Source organism: Ciconia boyciana, chromosome 1, assembly GCF_034638445.1.
Source record: "Ciconia boyciana chromosome 1, ASM3463844v1, whole genome shotgun sequence".
NCBI classification, from domain to species: domain Eukaryota; kingdom Metazoa; phylum Chordata; class Aves; order Ciconiiformes; family Ciconiidae; genus Ciconia; species Ciconia boyciana.
Window position 1 is genome coordinate 88,800,444 of NC_132934.1, and position 25,576 is coordinate 88,826,019.

General features: G+C 45.4%; 3 protein-coding genes and 1 long non-coding RNA gene across 6 annotated transcripts in view; 1 reads left to right on the plus strand and 3 right to left on the minus strand.

The window, feature by feature from the left end:
- Positions 1-1,787: 1,787 nt before the first annotated feature.
- TENT5C (terminal nucleotidyltransferase 5C) lies at positions 1,788-10,517 on the minus strand. Of its 2 annotated transcripts, none has more exons than XM_072851114.1 (2): positions 10,321-10,517; positions 1,788-7,748 (listed from the first exon to the last, which is right to left on the minus strand). In XM_072851114.1, exon 2 carries the CDS (start codon positions 7,720-7,722, stop codon positions 6,550-6,552), a length of 1,173 nt encoding a protein of 390 aa, XP_072707215.1. In that variant the 5' UTR covers positions 7,723-7,748; positions 10,321-10,517; the 3' UTR covers positions 1,788-6,549. The 2 variants fall into 2 exon arrangements, with proteins under 2 accessions (XP_072707215.1, XP_072707214.1); XM_072851113.1 differs by having other exon boundaries at positions 10,120-10,517.
- Positions 10,518-13,355: 2,838 nt separating this feature from the next.
- Positions 13,356-19,129, minus strand: LOC140660252 (uncharacterized). The gene is made up of 4 exons (XR_012045364.1): positions 18,980-19,129; positions 17,207-17,307; positions 14,018-14,165; positions 13,356-13,860 (listed from the first exon to the last, which is right to left on the minus strand). It is a non-coding gene; the product is annotated as an uncharacterized lncRNA (long non-coding RNA).
- DUSP12 (dual specificity phosphatase 12) lies at positions 18,309-22,068 on the plus strand. The gene is made up of 6 exons (XM_072880913.1): positions 18,309-18,724; positions 18,807-18,920; positions 19,007-19,125; positions 20,133-20,229; positions 20,959-21,145; positions 21,723-22,068. The coding sequence occupies exons 1-6, from the start codon at positions 18,441-18,443 to the stop codon at positions 21,882-21,884; spliced, it is 963 nt and encodes a 320-aa protein (XP_072737014.1). The 5' UTR covers positions 18,309-18,440; the 3' UTR covers positions 21,885-22,068.
- A 601-nt stretch (positions 22,069-22,669) lies between these two features.
- The window catches only part of ATP6V1A (ATPase H+ transporting V1 subunit A), a 31,744-nt gene continuing 28,837 nt past the window's right edge, over positions 22,670-25,576 (minus strand). For both annotated transcript variants that reach the window (XM_072880890.1, XM_072880900.1), the window contains exon 15: positions 22,670-24,966. In XM_072880890.1, coding sequence (XP_072736991.1) covers positions 24,874-24,966 — 93 coding nt within the window. In that variant the 3' untranslated portion in view covers positions 22,670-24,873. The remainder of the gene's footprint in view (positions 24,967-25,576) is intronic.

The window sequence follows — 25,576 nt, forward strand, 5'->3', positions numbered from 1 at the left end:
AGGATACGGAGCTCATCTTTTTCTCATTGAGATGAAGCAGAAGAGATTGCAGCACAGCTACTGCAGCAAAACATGACCACTATGTCTAACACCCACACTCAAGTGTTATGTTACACCCTTTGATATATCTCCATTTTAAGTTGCTGGAAAAACAAATGCTATTTTATTGCTGAAAATAGCAACTTCATGTATTTAGTGTATCAGTGAACTAAATATACTAATATGTAGTAAGCAATATTCAAAATAAGCAGGCATGCAAAGAAAATCTTTGTTTCTCACACAGGAGCATCTACTCTGTGTAAGGGCACATTGAATACTCTGATTTCAAAAATATTAAATATTCCCTCATGGAAGGAAGGAGGGAGGGAAATAAGTACATCTGCCAGAACAACGGCAACAGTTTAGAATACCATTTGTCTAATGCCTCTGACACCCCATCACAAGACTGAGCTCATCTTGCACAGCATGGATAGGGTTGGGTTCTAGCAGTACAACGGAACAGGACACTTGTATTTTCCCTAACAATACAACAGCAATAGAACAAGAACATCATTCTTCTTTAGGTCCTCTCGGTTTTTACCGTTATGTAAGTTCCTGATGGAACTGAAAGAGTACATACCACGACTTGCTTAAGCATGCTATTTCGCTGTTTCAGTATCTGACCCTGCAAAGCTAAGTTTGGTATTCTAGAAACTTAAGGATGTTACACAAAATAACTCTGAAGCTTTATGATGAGATAAACTGAGGAGTTGAGGTGAAGGAGTTTCAGGTGACAAGCAGATGGTTTATGTTGTCCAGCTGCATTATCAGTTCTCCATTTAAGTTCAGAGGGAAGCAATTACATCTTGAAAAGGGACAACACAAGCTTCATGATTACTTCCATGGAATCACACTGCCTCTGCTAATCTCCACAGAAGTTTGTACTGCAGGTGTTACACGGTCCTGAAGACTGGAATTTCTCCAGCATTACTTAACTGAGAGGCAAGAGCTTGTCTGAGCTCTGGAGGGGATTAGAAGCAAGCATGCTTTTTACAGCCCATTTATTTTTTGATCCTAGAGCAGGAGGAGCAGCAAGTAGACTGCCACATGCCCCTAGCTTTTATTTAGCTTCGCCCTGCTCAAGCCCCATGGACCATTGCTATGTGGAAGTATCAGCTTTTAGGACAGAGTGAAAGCACAAAGACATTCAACCTGTAAATAACTTGAAGAGCAATTGCTGACTTTGTTTCTCACCTCCTTGGCTCACGAGTTGAGGTACGCAGGGGCCCCTGCCCCTGACTTGGAGTAGCATATAAAATAAAGTGCATCACAGAACAGACTGGCAGGCTCTAACTCAGACCAGACACTAACAGGCCTAGGACTGTGCCTCGATGAATTTAAAAAGTTAAGTTGAGACCAGATAATGGTCAGAGAAGGCAAAAATGGTTCTCTAGAAACTGTCACTACAATGTAAGTGAAAGATTAATCATGTCTCACATAACTGACTAATCTCCAGTAAGTTGATGCAGATGTGTAGGCATATGTGTACATTCATGAGAAAAAAAAGTACCTTAGATAGCATCTAAAACCAAGCATTACTGTGTACCCCATCACTATTCCCCCCCCCAGTGTATCTACACACATTGGCCAATAAGCTTCACAAATACTTTGTCAGCACTATTTAGATGCAAGAATTACTTAAGGCAAGCAATGTTTAGCATAAGTTTATTTGCACAAGAATTTCAGAATCATTAAGGTCCAAAACCCAATTTCCAAGAATGACAAGTGAACACCACAGTGCACAACAGTACACAAAGTTACTGTGACCAATCTCACATTTGGGCTCATCTCAAATCCAAATATTTCTAGTACCTTGTTTTGCCAGCTTAAAAAAAAAAAAACAAACTCACTTCTTCCAAAGAGGTACAAGACAGATTTTCCAAGAGCTGACTTCTTTTAATGGTAAAAACTAATGTAAGAGATAAAGATAGGAAAAAAAGGCCTTCTAAATTTCAACAGAAAGTGCAATTTTAATCAGAAAGACAAGCCCAATCTACACACTTCAGTAAGTGGCCTTCTCTTCCAATACAAGTGAGAAAAAACAGAGTGCTCCAACCATTCCCCCCAAAGCTTCTACAACTATCACCCAGCATCCCACCTTATAACTAGTTTCATTGAAATTAAAGAACATATATGAAATACACTTCATCATATCTAACAAATGGTTGAGTAAGACTTAGATGCAGAGGCTAGAAGTATTACTATCCATTTGGCTCTCCCAATGCTCGAATTAGACCAAGTTGCCAGTGGCTACAGTCAACTTATTGCTTATTCCTGTGCCTAACAATTATGGCACCTTGATTGAATAAGTTGAGTGAGAAGGATAGTAAACAAGTACCATCAGTACACTGACAGCTTAGAAGTGAAGCAATTTGTCCAAGTTCTTTTCTAAGAGGCCTTTTCCCAGGCACTTGTATAGTGATAAGCAGAGATCACTACCAACATTAGTAGTTATTCTAGTGATCAGAAACCCACAAAGCCTAGGCACAAAACATACCAAATGCTTAACCCCAAACTCAATCCCAAAATATGGGTCTTTAAGTTTCAATAAAAAGCTTTAGGTATTTGGACTAGATTTAAACACTATCTACTGCTTTGTAGACAAGATTAATGTTAAAGTGTGAGGATCTTTTGAAAAATGGTTATTCAAAAGCAAGCAGTAGTCTTCAGCCTCCAGCTGAAGTCAATCACTCCTTAGTGATTGACTGAATGAGCTGAGGACAAACAGAGCAACAATTAAATCTGGAGCTGAGGGAACATGAAGTATGCTTTACCTTACAACTTTTCAGAGTGACCATGGATCAGCATAGGGATTTTACCAAAGGGACTAAAACCCAGTCTACTACTACTAGGTCTCCTTGGTAGCATCTTTATCAAATTAAAAAAAAATCTATATTACAATGAGGAAGTCACACAATAAACCAAGTCAAGGGGGACTTGACAATAAATATTGACAACAGATGCTTAACCTCAGACTGGCTTAGCCCAGCAGAGCTTATAAGCTACAGGAAGAAAACAGCTATTTTAAACTACACAGTCTAGTTTACTAGAAGCCTAGTCCTGAGGAATGATGCACTGATACAAGACTTGCAGTCTAATGTTACTGCAGCTTTGTTTTGATGCCACTCCCCAGAGGGTATGTGTTGTGATAATAGTCTGAAGTATAGTAGTCTTCCTCTAACCTCCACTTAACACAAAAGTGAGCAACAGAGGATAGAGCAGGTTTGCAGAGGCATCGTTAAGTACTGAAGGGAGACTGAATCAAGCAGGCAGCCTAGGGTCATCACTTTTAACTTTTACCTAGCACTCATTCTCATGTTACTCATTGCTGCAGGGGCCACCATAAACCTGAACTCAAGCCAGCTAGCACACACCAAATTAAGCCACTGCCACACACAGCATCAGGCTGCTAGGACAACTTGAAACAGAAAGGGGTAGACTTGCAACCCAGTGAAAGCTACTAAGTATTCCAGCTTTACCTGCCAAGCCAGGATTATTTTGAAGGCAATGAGACAAACAGGGTCCCAGCAATCCCTTATACAGTAGGGCCAATGCAGTAGGTAGTGTGCAGCTTCAGGATACAGTTTAGCTATTCAAGAGCTTAACACCTAGCAGCCAGGCTACAAAGCATCAATATTTATAATATGCCCAGAGCAACTTGAGACAGACAGGGAACACAAGTAGTCCTGCAAAACTTAAACCCAGGAAGTTGGAGAGCAGCCATTCAACGTAATTGTTGCCCTCAGCAACAACTTACACTAGCAGACACATAGTATTTATGGCAGGATGCTTAAATTCTCCATAGCTCTATCTCAGTAGGAACCCATTAGAGCCTTTTTTCCTTTCCTAGCATTTCCTTTTCCAATAGATGCACCTGGCCTGATGTTCAGCAGCCAAGGCATTCAAAGACTAGTAAAACATAAGTCTGTTTCAAGCTTGTGACAACTCCTCCTGAGCATCTGACCACTTCTTCCACATTAGCTGATGCACAGGAACAGTTTCTAAAGATCAGCCATGAGATTGCACAAGACAGCTACATGAGTCTAAGCTATTTGATATGCAAATCAAACATGTCCCCCTAGGCAATGGTTTATTTCTGCAATGGGTATAGCTTAGGTTGGCTTTAAAAACATCTATTTAAGAGATTATAGCAATTACAAACTCCTAAGCAAAAGACTTCCTTCTTTCTAGTGACACTCTATACTAGGCCAAGTATTGCCTTGCATGCAGAAGTTATTCATGTCTAGATTTGCATTCCAGCAGTAAGCTTGCTCTAAGTTTAACACACATGACAACACTGGCATCATGTTAGTTCTTAACAAGCCTTGCAAATAGTCAAAGTCTCGGGTGAGAGATGCCTTGTCTGTAAGCTACACCAAGTCCACACCACAGTCAATGAGAAAGGCTGGGTTCACTTTCAAGTTTAGCTACTTCGGTTGACTACTCAGGAAGCCTTTAATGAAAAAAACACAACAGAAGACACCAAGTTATTTGTCTATTTGCTACCAAAGTTGCTTACAAGACTGTTCAAAAAAATTAAGCTAAAGCATGCTTGGCTACAGTCTGCTTTCTAGATTGTATCCCTCCCTGCCTTCCTAAGCTAAATGAAGAAGTCTGAACAAGAGTACCCTTGCTGCTCTATTGAGGCAGTCTTTATGAAATAGGTATGAAAAGTGAGAGAACTTGCAATGTAACTAGAAGTTTTTGGTCCTATGAGGAGCAGGCAGTTTTTTGCTGCCATTTAAGTGCTGCACTGCTACTGTTTTCCACCTTGAATAGCAACCATACATTGGTGTTTCATGTGCTTTCTGCTTTACCTCCTAAGCTTAAATCATTTGTTTGATCAGGCACTTTGGTCTCACAAGCTTGCAGAGACAGCTAGAAGTAAAAAAAAGGTTTAGCAAACAAGTATTCTTACACATTGTACCAGTACATATTAAATAGCTCTAAGATTTGCCTTTCTAGTCTACTTCTCTGGTTAAGCAAAGGCCACTCAAGACCATTTGCTCTATGTATTTTACTATTGCAATTCAGTGAAAGTCATCCAGTTAATATACCAGTTTCTAATACTGCTATATACATAACTGGGAAATTTTTAACTTTCCTTATAAAGCACAGGTATGTCAAAGCAGCAAGTTTAGCACATACCCTTTAGGACGGTCAGCCCCCTACACCTCCAAGGGTGTGTACTCTTCCAGAGGCTATTCTGAAAACAGGGACAGACTTTCAACACATACAGCTTCTGTGGAGAGCTCTGCTTAGGGTTTATATACCTCTTCAAGTGAGGGTTATGACCAGTAAAGAGGAAGAATTTTACTCTAACCACTCAAAATACCATCTCATACAGTGACCAGGTGACAGTGATAAACCAGTAAGCTCAACCCTTAAGTGGTAACAGAAAGACAAGCCTTCAGGACCTGCCTGAAGTTGTACAAGAATAAATTCATTTTAGCAGGCACTGTAGGAATTTATACTGTGGCAGGAGTGCACATCATCCTGCAACTTACAGTGGCTGGTTTTTTTGGGCAGTGTTTTTTCTTTCTTGCCATGGACCTGTGAGGAAGAAAGTTTGGCCAAACCTCAGTGTAAGACCTGTGCTACTTTCCAACTGTGACAAAAAAAGTTTTGAAAGATGCAGTCAGAAAGGCTTTATCTTGAGCCTGGACTCAACAGTATTTTTCCATCCTAACTATTCAAACTGTGGTTCCAATTCTATTTAAGGCTTCATTTCCTCATTTCAAGGACTTTTCACATTACCAAGTTTTAGATGATGTTCTAGTGCATGTTTAGAGATGCCACCTTCCAAATTTTTGTACTCAATAAAAGTCTAGACAGCTTATGCTTTAGAGATAGACTTAATCCATCTCCAGCTTCCAATAAATCAATCTTGAACTTGAGGCAGGACCATACATCCCTAGGTACTACAGGAAACAATGTTTAGGCCCTCTACAAGACAGACAGTATCCATATAGTTACCAGTTCTACACAGCCAGAAAGTAGAAGCAGCCCAAGCATGACACAAGCCCACTCTTGCACAATTAGTTCAATAGAAAGTTGGCCAGAACTTGAACTGAGGAAGTACAGAGTAAGGAGGTTAGGCAAGAGAAAGCAGAGTTTTGTTGCTGTTCCAGGAGTGGCTTCTGCTCAAGACATTTTACAGTCTTTCTTCTATAACTAACCCAGTCTACCAAATACTCTGCTTAGATCTCACATTGATAGCCATTTCCAGAACTAGTACTGAGCTTTGTAACCACTCCTCTAACATTTGGCCGCTGGTTCTCTTCTCCTAATGAAGAGGTAATAAGGCTTCTTGGCATTTCCAGAGATATACTGAAAGGTTCATAGCAGGTCACCTGGATGCATACTCCTACTGCACACCAGGAAATGGACAGTCCGATGCAGTCATGTTTCCATTAGAAAACCTCCAACTGACAGTTATTACTTGTCTATATATACACTCAGCATCTTGACCTTCAGTAGCCTCCACTCAAGAACACTCAAGCGAAACAATCAATTGCAAGGCAACCAAGTGGGGTAGGACTGGCTGTATGGTACAGGAGCATTTGCAAGATAGTAGTTGCTGAAGTTTACATCACTAACATAAGGTGCTGGCTGGTAGTAACAGGTAACATTAGTGGCATTAGGGATGATGTTTTGTTCTGCCAGTACTTTGAGTGCTAGCAGAGAAATCAAGTTGAGAGTCTGCCTTCGCTCATGTCCCATGAGACAGACTGTGCTCTCATTCACCACCCTGCGCAGAATCATGAGGTAGTCATATTTGCTCCTCTCTTCTTTGGAGAAGTGGTTCTGGAGGTAGGTCTCTAGTTTGCGCTGCTGATCCAGGATATCTGGGAAGTCTATGAAGAATCGGGAGCACATGTAGCGCTCCAGTGTTTTGATCTCATCCTTATCCATGGGCCTGAAGTCTCGTACTAAGAGGTTACTATACTTCAGAAGCCCACCACCTCGGATCTCTTCAGGATTTTTGGTAGCTATCAGCTTGTTCTGGAGGTGATCAAAAGCTGCTTCAAAGTCTCCATACATGCTCTCCCCGATCACAGTCGGATGGAAGTGCTCCGACATGGGGGTTTCTGAGTAGTCATAATAAAAGAGCAGGGAGTCCAGTATGATTTGGAAGGAGTCCACACTGAACTCAAACTGTCGTCGTATACAGTCTACAAACTTCAGCTCCACATTCCTGCCATGTTTGTTGGAAAGTGATATCAAGCTCCAACGGTCAGACTCTGTGTACACTTTGACTAGCTTCTGGATGTAGGCTTCCTTCAGTGTTACTGGACTGATTTTTAGCTTGCTTACTCCTTCTGGCAAGAAATTCAAGAGGGATCGCAACACCACATCTCGAACTAACTGAAACTCTGCCTCACTTGGAAGAGAAACTTGAAAAATGAGATCCAGGTCTTTGCATCCCAGCCCATTATCCTTGACCAGGACATGACCAGCTGCAGAGCCATTCAGACGGACATCATGTACCACAATGCCTGCTTCACTCAGCCTACTCCGAACAGTCTGAACAATGTCCTTCAGAGTTATCTTCAGCGTTGGGAAGTTACCTCGTCCATGGATTGGAACCACCTCTGTAAGAACCTCATGCAGACGGCTGACCTGCTCCCAGTTCAGCACACTGCATGACATGCAGTCTGTGTTACTTCCTTTGCCTGCCATCTTAACGTTTTTCTTCTCCAAAGAAACTGTAGGGAGATGGAATAAAAAAAAAGATAAGTCAGACTTTTATGTTTCCTAGATATATACTATGCTTTGCTTTTCTGTTTACACATAAGAGATGCAAACTAGAAAGAAATAATTCTATGTACTAATTATTATCAGCAAGCCTTTCACCTGAAATGATACTCAGCTTCTCTATTGGTGCAGGCAAAAAAATTTAGTTGTTGTTGTCGTCCTTTTTTTGGTGAGGCAACATTAAGTACTGCAGCAAGCAGTTTGTGTCAAAGTAAAATTATCAATGAAGATGACACATAAGCCTTGCCTAAGTTTAAGATCATCTGCAGCACCAGCTGAAGCCAGTGAGAGCCATAACTTTCAGAAGTGCTTTGCAGTTAAGCTTTGAACTTGTTTCACTGTGCATAAAGCTCAAACTGCTCTCTCCAACTAACACAACAGGGGAAGACACTCAGGTGTTAGTTTCAGGGCTTAAGACATTCAGTCTGCTGAAAGCGCTTTAATTATGCCAGAGATGGCATAATTATGCCAAGATTTCTTCCTCTTCAGAAGTTTTTCCTTTCTCAACCATCCAGTACCTACCACTCATGGGATAAAGGCCAAGTACACCTTGCTCCTGCAAAAAGCTACAGCACTTCAGCATCCTGGACAGAATTTTAGCTGCAAAGCCAGATAACAACTATTAAATTTGCACTCCAGTCTTTGTAAGCAACTCTTTACCCTTCTTCAGATACATTGCATAATCAAACTACCTTTTTGGAAATATTCATACTTGCCCCAACCTTTTGCTCATTTGTGGAGGGCAAACAACCTTATAAGAGCCGGCATATATTCAGATTATGTATATCATGTTAGTGTTACTCTAACACTAAGGACTTGAGAACCTCACTGACCAGACTTGGTCACAGCCTCACCTGAACTTTTGCACTTTTTAAGGAGTCTTGTCACAATTGACCAGATCATTCTCTTGTGCTTAAGAGGCTTGTGTTTTGAAGTATGCAGATACATATGTTCTACAGTCACGCAACTCCAACTGGTATTAACACACTTTTCTCTTTAAGTGTTCCAGGTTTCTACTGTGGCCAGGTGCTTCCTGACAGCTACAGTCTAATTGAGGCCTCACCTTCTTCTGCCCCAAGTATTTGTGAATACTGCAGCTGCCAAGGTCAGACTAGTCAGACTTAAGGTAGTTAACTCTTGCCTACCAGGAATTGTTTAAAACCCAAACATATAGTTTCCTAACATGCATCAACATAGTGCATGGAACACTTTTTAAGCAAGATTCAAAGAGCAGCTATTGTCATTTCATGCCTGTCCTCTTCCAGCTTTTAATTTTTGAACAGCTCATTTGACCTGTCACCTCCTCTACAGAAGACATTCAAATCCTAGATAAAATATACAGTAAGGTAAAAATGCTCCTGGGGAATCAATTTCTGCCCTTGAGCTGCTGCATTACAAGCTCTGCTGCTGTGGGTGACATCAGCTCCAGCAGGCACAAAACAAACCTGTGATTCGTAAGACAATTAGTCCAGGACAAATCAAGGGGTTCTTCAGACTCAGTCCTTAAGGCTGCAATGCAGCATAAACCCAGAGGCATCAAGCCTGTCAGCAGTTGCCCTCAGGCACTTCAGAAACATTCAAGTACATTTTCATCTCAAAACCAATATATTTTCATTAAATCCTTCAGATCAGTAAAGAGTCTTCCATGACTGCTAGCTTAAGCAGCAAGTTCTTTCAGCTACTACCTCTGAAAGTGTTCCCTCTCCTCCTTCCCCTTTGTAGCTGCCTCAGCAGCTAAGACAACACGCACAGCCCACCCAGTGACCCGAAAGGACTCGGAGCACTGCTTTTCACCCCACCATACACACTTGGTTCTGCTTGGTGAGCCTCACCTAGGAGAATAATGCACATTGCTGCCCTTGTCGGGGGAAGATTAAGTATTGCATTTCCAGTTCAGTGGAGAGTTTAGTTCTCAGGCTGTCAACCTATGAAGCCTCCCACCCCCAAATCACTCACGTTTGCCTACTCTGCAAGATTTATGTTAGTGACAAGATCTTAGTGACTTTGATGTACTTGGGACACTAGCAGTTCACATGCCTCTTGTTTCACCACCACCATTTTCCATCACAAGAAGATCTGATACCTGAAGATGCTCATTCACTGGGGAAAAAAACAACTCTGAAGCCAAGACAGGCACTACCTATTTTTAATACCAAGAGTATTGTAGCTTCACTTGGATTCAAATCTCAAACCAGAGGCAGAAGGTGCAAGGACAACATGCCTTCACCTTTGTCACGATGAAGTACATTACTCTGCAGCAGGAGATTTCCCTAGAAGACATGTAATTTGACACAACACCTAAAAAAATTTAGACGACCGTACCTGCAGCAAGCAATACCCCGCGGCACTACAGCGTTGCAAGTCGCCCTCACGCCCGAGCGGCACTGCAGGCGGGGAGGTTCAGCTCTCTCTACAAGACGCTTTCTCTTGAGAGGAGAGCTGAGCGCGCTCTGCTGCACCATAAGGGACAATTCACACAGTGCACCGCAGGCTCAGCTCCGCGCACGCAGGACCCGCACTCACCTGGGGCACGCGGAACTTGCCGTTAAGCCGTTTTAAATAATAACAATAACTTAAAAAGCGCTACCAAGCGCTTGCCTCGAGGAGATTCCTCACGTAAGTGACCCCGCCCGCCGCGCCGGCTCTGCCCCGGAGCGCAGCCGAGACCCCAGCGGGCCCTGCCTCCTCTCCTTCTCTTTCCCAGCCCGGCCGCTCACCGGTCAGCTCAGCCGCGCCGCACCCCGAGCGACCGCGCCAGCCTCACACGCGCGATCCCCCACCCCTCGCGCCCGCCCTTTATCGCCGCTCCGCCGGCCCGGCCCGCCCCGCCCCCCTCCGCCGTGAGGTAACCGGCAGGCGGGGCGGGAGGCGGCGGCACCAATAACGGCTGCCCCAGTAACGGCTGCTGCGGCGGGGCTCCTCCCCTACGCCCCGCCCCAGCCCTCCCGCCGCGGGGCAGCGGGGGCGGGTTTGGCGGCCGTTCGGGCCGCCGGGCGCTCGGCCCGGGAGCCCGGCGGGGATTGGGGTGGGGAAGAGGACGGCGGTGGCTGCCCGCGCCGTGAAGCCCTCACCGCCCGCCTCCAGGCGCTCGCCCCGCAGCCTCCCCCAGAGGTGGCGGCGGCGGGCGCCCAGCGGTCGCTCTCTGCGCCCCCCCTCATACATGTATGACTGTACGTGGAAGGGAAAGCAATAGCCTCAACGTTTCAAGGGAATAACGGAAGATAGGAAAGTGGACTACAACGAAAAGCAGGCTGAAATACAACATGGCTTTCCCGAAGGTACCTTGTCTCGGACAGAATAACTGTCGACATGTAGCTAAAATTTCTAGGCTTTGCTAAAGTGTGTGCTACGGTGCCACATCGGAAACAGCCAAACTAGGAGTTAATACAAAAACTCGCAAGGGCACGGCAAAAGTGTTGAAACAGCGTGCTACTGAAAACCACAGCTGATGGTCTGTGGGAGGCACTGGGGACATGGAGGAGGACAGAACTATTAGATAGGAAGCAATGAATAACTTGGAGATACAGAGTAATAAAAATCGGCTGGCGTTTTATAGTACATGGAGCAAGATCATGCACTGTGGGGATAAAAGCTACAATTTCTGCTGTAAACCCTCAATGTTTCAGCAAAAGAGGAGAGAAAGGACCTGGCGTATTTGCCTTGTGTAGGATAATCAGGACCTAGTAGAGGCGAAAAAAAAGGAAAACTCATTGTAGGACAGGCCAGTTGACATAGTTCTAGTAGAGCTAAAAAAGTATTTACAAAGCATTGGGGAAAAAAAAACCCATACATCTGTTACACTGTTTGGTCATACACAGTCAAGAAAGATTAATTAAAACCTGCACACACACGGGGAAGAGCTGACCTTGTAAGAGGAAACTGAAAAGCTCCTCTTTGCCAAGCAAACACAAACAGACTTGCCTTGTTTCACCAACAAAGCCAAAGCTGAGCAGGAATATGGGTGGGTTGCTTTATTTACATATTTATTTTTCTCCAATAGCATACCATTGGGATAAATAACAGGAAACAAAAAGAGCTGTTTAAATGAAAGGATAACATTGACACAAGAATCAGATTCAAGGCAAGTTACCATCTTTTTTGTCTGATGAGATAATAATGAATTCAGAGCATCAAGGGAGGGAGGGAGGGGAATAAAACTAACTCATTTCAAGATGGAGCTAGAAATGAAAATATGTAATACGATTGTCTGTGGTGGTATGGAGTTGGACATGAGGATCCGGATCTCTCTCAACATTTTTTTCCTGTGTTTCTAAAATGAGAAAGAGAAATAGGGAACTCAAAAGAAGTAGCAGCAGAAATTACGGAGGCATAACCACCAGTAAGGAGATGTCTCACTTGGAGGTTAAAATAGTGAATGGTCTCCCCTCTTAAGAATATTTCTTCAGCAATATTTCTGCCTCAAATATTATTGTTTTATGACAATAACTGATTAGTTTGGACAGTATATTTTCTGTTGCCCCATGGGTAAACAGCAAGTAAATTACATGTTGAAAAATATTTTCTATTTGTAATATTCATTAGATACCAATAAAGGCAAAGATAAACTGCAGCAGATACTGTTATTACAGATGTTAAAGTATTAATAAAAGGTTCACACTTTACATTATTTGTTTACAAGTTCTTGTTTCACAAAAATGTTTGTAAAAACAAAGAGGTATCTCAACTGTATCTTAAAGATTGGATACCTGAGGTGTTTCCTGCCTCCTCTGATTTGCAGACCTTGAGTATTTGTCAGAGGAAGTGCAGCACTCTCTGTAGTGAATTTAAACCTCCTGACAATACACTTGTTCTCTTTAATCACTTTTCATTGGTCCCACAGAAACGGTCTGTGGGATGGGATTTTGAAACGCCATTTAAAGCCTGCTGGACCAGACTCCTGGGTAGGTTGCAGGAATAATGAGGAATGCATCTTTTGAGTGATGAATGTCTGGGAGAACGAGCCCATTTACCCCTGATGAGAGCCAGCCTTCTGCTATCCATCCGCCTGTGTCTGCACAGTGGATTACTGTGCCATGAGGATGGAAAACGTGGAAGCACACAGCCCACTGGTGAGATGAGAGATTAAAACCCATGGGTTACTACTCAAGGTGCTGTGGCTGCCAAGGTGGCTCTGACGTGGGCCCAGACCTAGCTCCAGGGTATAGTCTTAATGTTTATTTAGGACTGACTTTCCCGCTGTCAGCTGTAACTCCGAGTCTAGGGAGAGGTAATGGATGATCCCAATCTTTGCAAGCCATCCTTTCTCCGAGAGCGACTGGGATACAGGCAAATTCCTGCCGAGAGGCAGCGAGTGGCAGCAGCCACGGTCCCCCTCTGGCCTTGGACAACCACCATTCTTGCCCTTCTGCCACAGCTGCTCCATCCCTCATATCTGCCCACGTCCCCAGCTACAGTCCCTCTTCTCCTGTCCTGTGGTTTACTCCCCTTCGGGATACATGCCACAGGACCTGTTTCAGAGGGTTTTCAAAAGAGAAGATAGGGAAGGAAGAAGGACCAAATGGCTCCTGGGATGGCAGCGTGACAGGGGAAAAGGGTCTGTGAGCTGCAAAAACAGAGGCAAGTACGGACTTTTATGAACACAGTGCAACTTGTTCATTTTAATCCAGTAAATAGGGCAGCAAATTTGGCAGAAGAAATGCACTTAAAAACTTGTAAGTCAGCTCAGTGACCTGGCACTGTCAGATTAGTTTCCTTACATGATGCATTGCTGAACGTAATGTGCCATTATAAATCCTGGTTGCTACAGCTGTTAAAGCCATAAAGTGAAGCAGAGTTATTAATACACGGTTGTAGTAGCTGTCATGGTCCATTCTGTAATTGAGCATCAAATCTGCAGTTGGGAAACTCTTCTTTTTTCTCTGACATGGAGTAACTGCATGTCTGCACATGCCGAGGGCGTGGAGACAGGTAGGAACATCCCACTCATGCAGTGTTATGGTGAAATCCTCCTGCAGAGTATCAAAAGTGAGCCCCTTTCTCTGTTGCTAGCTGCCTTTACAAGTCTTTGAGGTTTCCTGTGGGGAGATGCAGCAATCCTTTCTCCTGATAGATGAATAAAAGTAGACACGTGAAGTCCAGTATAGACACACATAGTGTACTAATGCAGGGAACAGCAATCTTTCAAAAATCTGAAGTTAAATTTGCCACTAGAAGCACAGCAACAGCTGGGAAGTTCCTTCTCCAAGGGATGGTATCTTACCATGTAGGGCTTCCCAGCTCCCACCAAGTTCTGAGCTCAGCAAAAGCCGAGAGACGCTCCTTCTCCAAGGGGCATGAAATGCCACCGGGCCCCTTCACCAGCAAGACCTGTGCAAAGTGGGAGCTCCAAGCTCCTGCTGCATTTAGACCTGAGGAAGACACAGAAACCCAGAGCTGCTGTCTCTCACAAAAGTCCTTTTGAAGATGTCCCCACCCATTAGCCCTTCCACTGCTTTGCTGCATGCCACCTCTGGCAACTCAGGCTGCAGGCTGCAGACTCTTGTTCTCATGAACCCTCTGCTGTATACACCCAAAACTGCTTAAAAGCCTGAAAGAACAGAGCTGCTTGAATGTGTGACAAAGTACTTGGGCCAAATTCTTCTAGTAGGGAAGAGGCGGTTACGCCTCTGCCCAGGCCCCCAGTGCTTTTGCTTCTGCACCAAGAGACTCAGTTTTGCCGATCTGGCTGTGCTGTGAGGCTCCAGAGCAGGCAGCCCAGGAAAGCCCAGCATTTTCTTTTCCCTTATGAAGTAGCAGGGTAGACACATGCTGAGATGGAATGCACTTGCTGGAGCGAGTGGGCAGTGGCCTGTCATCTGACTTGTTTTTTCCTTGCACCTGAGCTTGCCCCAACTGCTTAATTAGTCACACGGTTTCCTGGAACCCGGGGGGGAGAACGAACCGTCAAAAATTTCGGTGGTGTGGGAGAAGACAAAGGCTGAAGGGGGGAGGCGGAGGCGGGGGGAGAATGAGGGTTTGCAAATCAGACTGGAAAAAAATATTTACTCTATTTTGGGAGTCGTGAGCAAACTCAGGACACATCGCCTCAGGCTGCAGGTGGCAAACACAGCAAAGGGGTGTACAGAGAAACAGTGAGGTTGTTTAGGGAGCACAGCCTCAGTCATGTGAAGCTCTTATGTGCTGAGCTGCCTGTGGGCTTTGCCCCACGGATTTTGTACTTTCCCCCACTACGGGTTTTCACTTTGAAATCGCATCTTTTTCACATTCCCGCGTCATCCATGGCCCTGGGAGCTGGTGTGGAGGAGTGTAATGGTCACACCACGACTGGACCAACTCCCTGGGAGTCTGCATCTGTGAGCCCTGCCTCTTGCCTCTGCCGCTGGTTTTAGTCGCAGACGGTACTGTTTGCCCCCGCAAATTCACAGATTTGAAGGCTAACAGAGGTGATTAACCACATCTTAGTACTCATAGAATCCCTAGATAATATAATCCCACCATAAAACTCATAGCCCCTTCAATAACTTGCACTTGCTTGCAGACTTTCTTCAAATTGCTCAAGAGATGGATAATCCAGTGTTTCCTCATGGTAGTTTGCTGCATTTGTTAACTGCTTTCATGACTAAAGGTCCATACACAGTTTGCTCTGGTTTTAATTTCCACCTGTCTTTCTTTTCACTATGCTTTTTTGCTTTGCTAGATTATAGGGGCTTTTATTGAAAAATTGTCTGCAATCTTTAAGGTTTTTTCAGTAGGCCCTTTATTTCTAGTTGGTGGCAATAGCAACTGGAAAGAATGTTTTGCACAGGTAACGCAGTATTGTAGCTTAAAATAATCTAAATGAGAGTTGTCAGAGAGTCCCCATCCTCAGATACACAGTCACGCCCTTTGCTTTGGGTCAGGTTTATGCGATTTAAAACTAATCCATTCAAAGAGGGAATCTGCCTTTGGCTGGAGCAGCTTGCCAGCCAGGCCGCCACACAATCACACAGGCAGTAGGGCAAGCACAGGAGGTGCGGCAGGATGACAGCAAACTTAAGCTGCGGTGGACTGGCACTCTCAGAAGCCTTGGGGCCCATCTCAACTACAAAGAGCCGTTTCGGTCTGGTCAGTGGGCCACCAGCACTGCATGGAAACTCTACAGTTCTGGAAGCCACTGTCCCACTGCCCATCTCCCAGCGAGGCTGACAACTGGTGCATGCTAGCACTGGTGAGGGAATCCTTGATGAGCATGTGTAGCATCCTCAGCAGGATCTCTGTGGTGGCCCATCCCTTCTGCAGCATGACAGCTGCTCCCCACTAACCCAGCTCCATCTGCCTCTCCTGCGGGAAGGGGATAATAATCTCCCTTCCCACCAGGTTTCAGTCTCACCCTAACCAGGTCTGAGGTGACTGCCAGTCTCACCTCCTCCGTGGCCAGCCGGCATCCTGCAAGGATCCAAGAGGCCCTTGCAGACAGTTTTTGCAACAGTTTTGCCTACAGCTGTCTTGTACAGAGCTGCACTAGAACAGTCCTCCCAGTGACAGATAATTAGGGATTTCAGGCTTTCTTATCTCATACAAGGGAGGTAGGGTAGGGTTACACATCTCACATGAGGAGATAGCTTCACCATACCTCTTCCTAATGAAATCTGACATTTTACCTCTGCTCAGAAACTTGCAAAGTCTGGCCTATGCTGGGTAAAACTTGCAGCTACACGGTAGAGATCCCTTTGGACAAAAAGGCTTGAGGAGGAAGTGAATCATTGGGGTCTTTGGAGACAAGAAGGAAAAGCTAAGGCTGGTGATGTGTTGGGTTTTGCACGGGCATCCTGCTAAGGGAGAGTATCCTTACCTACGGCACGAAAAGCGAGTGCTCAGTCTCCTTTTGCCATAGAACAGACCTGAACCTTACGATGGGCAGAAAAAAAGTGGGAGCACCAAGGTTTCTGCATTGCCCCATAGTCTTCAATGGTGTCACATGTAACAAACCTTGGAATCAAGGAAGATTACCAGAAGATGTGATGCCTCTTGTCTACGCTGCATCGGATTTCAGTGCTGAATGCTCAGTTAACGGTAAGAGATCAGAATAAAAATCTGGATTTAGTTACAATTCCTGTTTTACAGTTCAAAATCTACTCGTTGCATGAGAGCTACTGTAAAAGAGGAGTGGGGCAGTTTTCAAGCTGGGCCAGACATTTGATTTTCAGTGGCAAGAGCCTATTCAGATGTTCCAAACAAAGCCAGTAAGGAATTATTTGGTCTGCCTTCCTGTTTAGGTTGCAATGGGAAGTGTAACCATTTCATAACGTGTAATAAAAAAAGTTCACAGGAATGCAAAACCTGTGACATGGTGCTTGCATTTTGAGTACTGAATGAGAAGCCTCAATCTAGAGCTAGGGCTAACTGCTGTTCACTTTCTTCTGCACGCCGACTGCGCGCCCATGTAGGTGGATGTGGCTGTGTAACAGACCTTAGCAGCAAGCTGATGCATTTCCCAGCAGACTTTCCATGTGCTTGATTTCCTGTAGGCAAACTTGGCTCAGACGGAGAATCCTGCTCACGGTGACCATCCTACAAAGCAGCCAGCAATCACACAGTAAGTGAAGGCTCCTCACAGCCCTGCTCTTTGGTTTTCGTCTCCAAGCCAGTGATTCACAACCATGAATCTGGATCCTGGAGTGGCTTTTCCAGGCTTCCCAGATAACTGCTCCTCTAGGCCTCCTTTCCGCACCACGCTTGCCATTGGCATCACAGGACTACTCTGAGGAGTAAGGATAGCACAAATGGGAATTGGAAGTTCAGACATTGGGTTTTCCTTTGGTGCTCACCTCCAATCTATCTGTATCTATTCTAACCCCCACTGGAGGTTGCACTGAAGCAAACTCCAGACACCCATCTCAAAAGAGCAGCCCACTGACTCCACACAGAAGAAACCAGTTACTAGAAAACCACTCTGAGAGTGTCAGAGAGCCATTTCTACCTCATCTCCAAAGTAAAAAAAAATTGTTAATGCAAAACACACAAACAGTAGCAAATGGGGGCCTCAAAATCACAAGATTAATTTAAGAATAATGGGATTTTAATAACATATTGGGATATTATTTAGTGATACGTATTTGTTTTCTGAGCGTTTGTAAGGAGACAGAACAGGGAGGTGGGAGACCCCTCGATTTTAAAAAGGACGACATGAGACAGACAGTTGTGGACGTGGGGAGGAGAGAATTGCGCCGGTACTCACAGATGTGTGAGGATTATTATGGAAATTATTACTTAAATACTGGTAAGGGAAAAAGAAAGTAGTGCCCTGACATCAGTTCCCAGGTGTCTCATGCCTGTCAAGGCCGCCGGCCTGCGATGGTTCCCAGCAGGGCCTTCCGCAGCCGCCATCGCTGCAGACCCGGCGAGGCGGCCCACGGGTGACGCCCCCGCCACGAACGGCACCAGCCCTGCCGCCCTCCCCAGGCGGCTCCCGGCTGGCCCCTGCCGGCGGGGCCGGGCCCGGGCCCGCGGAGGGCCGTGGAGGCCGGGCCCAGCGTGCCAGCGCCCGGCGACAACGCCGTCCCCGCGGTCTCCATGGCAACACCCTTCCCGTGGGGCCCTCGGCAGCCGCGCGAGGGGGAGGCTAGGCGCCATGTTGGGAGTGGCGGCCGCGGCCCCGCCATGTTGGGGGCGGCGCCCTGCCTAGGCGCAGCGAGCCCGCCGCTATGTCGGTGGCTCCGGGTTGCCTGGGTGGCGGGATGGTGCCGGTGCTGCCGGGTCTCTACGTGGGCGGCACGGAGTCGTGCTTGTCGCCGGAGTCTCTGGCGGCGGCGGGGGTGGTTGCGGTGCTGACGGTGGACGCGGAGGAGCCGCCGGCTGTGCCGGGGATGCGGGCCCTGCACGTCTGGGCGCGGGACGAGCCCGGCGCCGACCTGCTGAGCCGCCTGGACGACTGCGCCGCCTTCATCGGCGCGGCGCGGGCGGACGGCGGCGCCGTCCTCGTCCGCTGGTGAGGGCCGGGGCGGCCGGGGCGGGGGACCGGCCTCCCCCTCCCCGGGCGGCGCTCCTCACGTCGTGTCCTTGCCTTGCAGCCAGGCCGGGGTGAGCCGCAGCGTGGCCGTGGTGACCGCCTACCTCATGAAGACCCAGGGACTCGGCTGGGAGGAGGCCTACGCCGCCGTCAGGGCCGCCAAACCCGACGCCGAGTGGGTCCCCGGCCCCCGCACGCCGTCCCCCGCTCCCCGCCCGCCCGGCGCCCCCTCACCCCGCTCTCCTCTCGCCCCTGCCGCAGGGTGAACCCGGGTTTCCAGGGGCAGCTGAAGCTCTACGAGGCCATGGGCTGTGCCGTGGACAGTAGCAGCGCCCTCTACAAGCGGTACCGGCTGCAGATGCTCACGGAGAGGTACCCTGGTGAGTGGCGGTGGCGGGGCCGACCTCGCCCGCGAGCATCGGCCTTGAGCTGGGGCGAGTGCTTGGAGTGTAGCTTGAGGCAGTCTCCCAAGGAGGGTGGTCCCAGGTGGAACCAGTCTATCCTGAAATGAACACAAGAAGGCCATGTCAGAGGTGGTTGACTTTGAGTATTGCTCTCAAAGCAGCCGAGCCTTGAGTTGGCTAGGCAAACAGTTACATTGTACAGGTTCTAGAGAATTGTAGCTCATCAGTGGGGAAAAATGTGTCTTTGAGACATGCCTGAGAAATAAGATCCATAAGGAACTGTTCTCTTTAGCAAAATTCAGAAATGGTAAAGGTCAGTTTGATATGTTTTCTGATTTTTATGTACCTGGCTAGGCAAACTTAACATACTCTAAAAAGAAGTCAACTGAATTAAAAAAATAAAAATAACAAATGCAAAACTGAGTTAAAGTTGAAATCAAGGTATGAAGTAAACTTTCGTGCTTTAATTTGCAAAAGGTTGACTGTAGTAGGTATGTGTGCATATGTGAAATTTTATAATATAATAATAATCTGTAGCTGTTTTGCAAGATCTGTGTTGCATATTCAGCATGACAGTGCTCTCTCCATTTATGTGTCATTCTCCTTATCAGCTCTCATTCATAAGCTGACTTTCTGTATGTGCACTAAAAGATTGGTAGAACTGTTCTAACTCCTCCTCTGCCTTTACATTCTGTTTAAGTAAGAACATAAAGCCAAATGCAAGTATTTTACCATTGCTAAGGCCAAAGTCTAGATCCCAGTTCCTTGCATTAAGTGAATCCCAACCTTAGGTGTAGTGCGATGAGGCTCTTTCATTTTCAGCTTATCTAATGGAATTGGTGAGTGGACAAACGAATGTGAAGCAGGTGGCTTCTGCTTGCCATGACTGGGGCAGAGGTGCAGCACTGTCTTCTCCCACAGAAAGGGGGACAAGTCATGGCTGCATTGATCTGATTCACAACTTCATACTGACCCCTCTGCAGAACTTCAAGGCTTGCCCCGAGAAGTCTTTGCTGTGGATCCAACCAGTATATGTCAAACTCCAAACACAGAGGTTCTCTACAGGTGCAGGAAATGCAGGTACTGAACCTTTTATATTTCTCCATTAAATGTCATTTTGAAATTGACTTGAGAAAAATAGCCTGTGTAAATCAATGGGCATGTCATGATTGTCAGGACAGGGATGATCTCTTCCCTAAGTTTCTTTACAGTGTACGCCACAAAAAATTAGACAAATAAAAGTATCTTATGAAATACAAAACTTTTGTTCCTTGAAGTTGTGCAGCACTTGTGCAGCCTAACCTGCCACGTTCTATAGGCAGGCATAATTCCGCTTGGCTCTGAAGTTGCTTGCTCTGAAACCGTAACTTCTAGCTTGTCTTTGACAATCAGTTTCTCCAGAATAAACTTCTTGTAGATTTTGGGGTTTACTGCACTTTAACTACCTTTTATGGGTTGCTTAAAGTGAAATTGAATAATCCTGCTATTTCCTAGGTGGAGATTTCTTCAAGTATACAAGCATAGATTTAAAGTTTTAGTAGGCAGGAATTGTTTAAAAATAGATCTGTATAAAAGCATACAGCTGTGGGGCAGAGCCCAAAACTACACAAATCACTAGATTTGTTAAGAAGCAACCCTGAATGGAGCCAGTGCCTGCTGACCTTCTAAATTAAAAAAATGTAGGATTTGTAATCCTGCTTAATTACTTACTGTCAAGAGGTCCATGTCCCTGTTTTCTACTGTCTGTAGGTTTCCCTAGTAAAAACCCAACTATTTTACTTCTTTTTCCCCCTCTGTCATGGAGGGCAGGCGCGCTCTGTTCCGTAGTTCCAGTGTTTTGTCCCACACGGAAGGAAGCGGACCAACAGCCTTTGCCCACAAGAGAATGATGGACTCTGCTCAGCTTTGTGGTGACGGCCATGAAAAGTGTACCTCTTACTTCACCGAGCCCGTGCAGTGGATGGAGCCAGCGTTGCTCGGAGTAATGGAAGGACAGGTGAAGGGGAGCATGTGCTTTATTTTTTGGATTTTTTTTTGCAAAGGCAGAACAAACTGTTTCTGTTCCCTGATGTGAAAGGCCCCGCACAAGGACCTAGGTCTCCCAGCCTTTCTTGTGTGAATTTTGCAGCTTATGAACACATTCTTAAATACCCTCGTATAAGAAAATGAGCTGGTGATCTTTTTGGACTGAGAACATTAGCCAGGGTGTTGGACAGCGTTTACATGCTGTTTTAATATGAGAAAGTTTGTGCGACTTCCAAAACCTGTTGCAGTCTCAGGCTTTCTGGAGATTGGCAAAACTGTCCTGGAACCACACTAGGTCTGAGCGGCTGCCTTTCCACCCCCTCCCTTCTGCCAGCACAGCTGCCTGCTACACCCCAGGGCACAGCAAACACCAGCTATGCTGCTTTAGCTTTTTTGCCTGTTTTTCAGCCCATTTACCTTCTGTGAAGTGTTACAAGGGAAGGAGCTGGCTTAGTGCAGGTTGCCACAATTTAACATACCATAGAAGAACATTTAAATAAAACTACACCTGCATGCACCTTAGAGTGGGTCGTGTGTTTTTCTTACAGCTTCTGTGTCCCAAATGCATGTCGAAGCTGGGCTCCTTCAGCTGGCGGGGTGAGCAGTGTTCCTGTGGCCGCTGGGTGACACCTGCCTTCCAGATTCACAAAAGTCGAGTGGATGAAGTGAGGACGCTGACAGTTGGTAACTTGAAAGCTGCCAAAACCTGAACTTGTCTCTTCTCTCAATGGATTTCTTAACATCCACAGAGAACTGCTGGCTAGTCTGTGGTTGCCAGGAGTGAGCTTGTGACTTCCACCCCTTTGTAATGCAGTGGAATTACTTGAACATCTGCTCTGCTCAAGCTTTCTGTATCTCTAATATATATAAAATAGTAAACACTTCCTTCAACGAGGTGTTGTACAGTGGTCAAATATGTACAAAAATGCCTGAATGTGAGGGTTTTAGTATATTCTTACTTCATCTGTTGTTGTTTACAGAAGGTCTCAACTCCTTATTTAAAAGGATTGCAAACATGTTACTTTCAGGCTGGGTCCAGCAGTGCTGCTTATCTTCTGATCCAGAAGTTCAAATCAGTTTGTCTGAAACAACAGCTGAGATTTTAGGAGGTATATTCCAAAATGTAAGGTACACGGCCAGGAAATATTTTAAGGCTTAAGCAAAGTGCCATAAAATGGTGCAATTACAATCGTTGTGTTAGCATGCATGGCAGCTACTAGCAGTGAAAGGCAAGTTCACACTTGTATTACAATAAAAGTAGTCCTAAAAATCTCTACCCCAAGAATATTTACTACACTGTAATTCTTCCTTTCATGTCATATCTGAGGAGCTGTACTGGAATGGGAGAAATGAGGTAAAATGTCCCTGCCACATCACTGCTTACAAATCTAAAGAGATCCCTAAAATGAAGTAAGATTTTAAGGAAGCACAGTATGCTATGTACACCACTGTGGCACAGGTTTGGTCTGACACAAGGAAACAGGACAAAAAGAGCTACTTTAAATCCATTTTATTCTCATTGACTTCAACTTTTTTTTTTTAAACACAATTTCCAGCAACATACATTATGAAATATACAAGATAAAGTCAGTGGTGGGGTTCTGCCCATCTCTTCATTCCTCCCACAGCTGTGGAGGGAAGACTTGCAGGACACAGTGAACATCAGAATCTCAACACTGAAAACAGACACAAAACAAAAAGAGACAAAAATATATATGAAACTGTTTGAACTGGTCACACTTCAGGGCCAGGTACAGCACAATAAATATTAGAACTGCATTATCTTAGACATCTGTAAAGTTTATAACATCCTCTATTTAAAGAGATAAGAACATCTGGTTTCTAGCATGAAATGCTACATAGTACAGTGGTGAAGGGTATGAACGATGAGGAATCCAGCAAGGGCTTGCATGGTGACTACTCATTCACACATGTTCATTGGTAAAATAAACAGCATACACTGAAAGTTTAGTGAGCTGTAAACTTAACCATTCACTACTAGAACATCAGCTGGAGGAGTAGTTTCTTTTGGGAGAACCAAAAATAGTTAATCCCTCTAAGTTTCAGCCAGGCTCTCCCTGACAAACAGCAAGTTGATACCATAATGGAAGTGGCAGCATTTGGTCCGTAGCATGAGATCCCTTTGCATCACTACTGCTCAAAGCTGGCAGCCAGTGGAAATACTTCAGTGCAGAATTAACACTTCGATAGCCACACCACTACCACAGTGTCACCTACAACTTTCATGACCGTAACAAAGCAGTAGATGTCAGCTGGAACCCCGCTGGGCAGAGAGTGCTGCATGACAAAGCAGCACCGGATGCTACCTGACATAAGCGAGAGGCAGAGACTGGAGAGGGTGCCAGCATTTTTTTCTCTCCCTCACTCTGCAGCAATGATGAGAGTGCTGGGCTCTTGGAGTTTGACAGAAAGGCTGCTCTATGCTCATTCCTCATCTCATACTAGTTTTGCCAATAAACAAGCCCAAGACGCCACAGTTTCGGCTGCTTGACAGACTGCTTCCAGAGCACAGAGCAGAAGACCAGAGTCACTGGTTTCTCTTGCATCATAATCAACAAGGCAGGAGTAAATACATTTTGTACTTAACCTTCCCCCGTTCATCCCCTGCCCCCAGAAGTGTAGCATCATGTATTCCTCCTACACGAGAACTGGGTACCTTCTGTGCCACCGCCAAAGAGGCCAGCTGAACACAGGTGGAGGAGGAAGGTTAAGCACGCACTTTCCTTTCCTTAGCGTAACCTGGGCATTGCACTGGGAGGCAACTGCACTGGCAGATGGAGCACCACGGAGGAAGGACTGTATTCCTGGTCCACACACATGGCATCACCATAACTTGCTATGCATGTCCTGCAGTACACAGCAGCAGTCACAAGCTTCACAAACTAAAGCAGCTGAGTGTTGTGAAATTTTATGGGGTGAGTGGGAAGCAAGAAGGTAAAATTCTGCTGGAAGCTGAGCACCTATGGCTTTGATTTTAGCTGATGCCGAGTCCAACAGTCCTATCTGTATTAAGTAGGAAAATAAAATTCTATTTCTCCAGTGTACAAAAGTATACTGGCTGCTTGTATGTGCTCATCTTCTAGTTAGTCCCTTCTTGGAGAGATCCAGAACTACCACATTTCAATACCAACAGACTCAGCTGAGGGTTGCAGAAGCGACAGAGTAGTGAAGAATTTTTGGTTGTATCAACACACCATCAGAATATGGTCAAAAATTCTGTTTGAGAATAGGGAGTTCTACGTCATGATAGTCACTTAGCAAAGTGCCACATGTAAATGCCCTTACCACTGCCAGCTCAGAATGTACCACCTGACTGCTTTAAGATCTACACCTCCTCTGCCAGTACAGCTCAACTGGTTACAGCCCAAGGTGAAAGACTGGTTACCAAGAGAGCTGGGAGAGGCAAGGTGAAATTTTTCCCACCCTAGAAGTGTACAACAGCATTTCCTCACTCAGCCAGGCCCATTCACACATCATTCACCATTTCAGACACACAAAGCAATGCCAAACACAAACGAAGAGGAATGTTTTGTAAGGACACTCTCTGAGTATGAACAGGGAAAACATAGGGCTATTTATCAACTCAAATACTGTTGCATCATTCTTGTAAGGTAGGGAAGCAGAGGAGTTGAGATGAGGAATTGAGAAGACAAACTGTAGTGGTCACAGAGGTGGAGTCTAGTCTTCCAGACTGCGAAATGCATTCTGCATATCCTCAAACAGCTGAGCATAGTCCGCCTTGATTTTTGTTTCACCATCTTTGACAGGGTCCTGAAAGATAACACAGCAAATGAACAGATCCATCAGGAAAAGCCTCGGGTACTTAAGACAACCCTGCTTTGCCAGCGCTGTAATTTCTCAATCTCAGGATTAACACTTACTAACTGCAGAGCATGCATTATAGCTCCATCTCTGCCTCCTGTCTGTCTCACCGACAGCCACAAGGTTTAAATCTCACCTCTTTCCACGTTCCGTGAGCAGGCAGAATGGATATTGGACAGAGAATTATTTTTTTTTGTGAGCAGTGGTTACTTTATTGAAAAGCAGCTGATTTGGAGAGGATTCAATAATACCAAGGGTCTTAGTTAATGCTGTGTGACTCGAGAGCTGCAGTGATTAATACCAGCTCCTATCCCCAAACCAAATAGAGGAAGCATCTTTGTGACTCAGAAATGCTCTGCTGTACTTTTTGGGGTGCACACCCTATAAGTGCAAGAGTTACTTTGCCATCATTCGGAGGTTGCTCAGTTCCAATTAAAATCTTATTGCGCAATCATAACAAGCTCAAAACCATCTTTGTACAGTTTCATTTTCTCACAATACTTTTCATAAGAACCAAGGGCAAAAAATGTAACAATCAGTTTTGCTCTGAGGCTGCAAG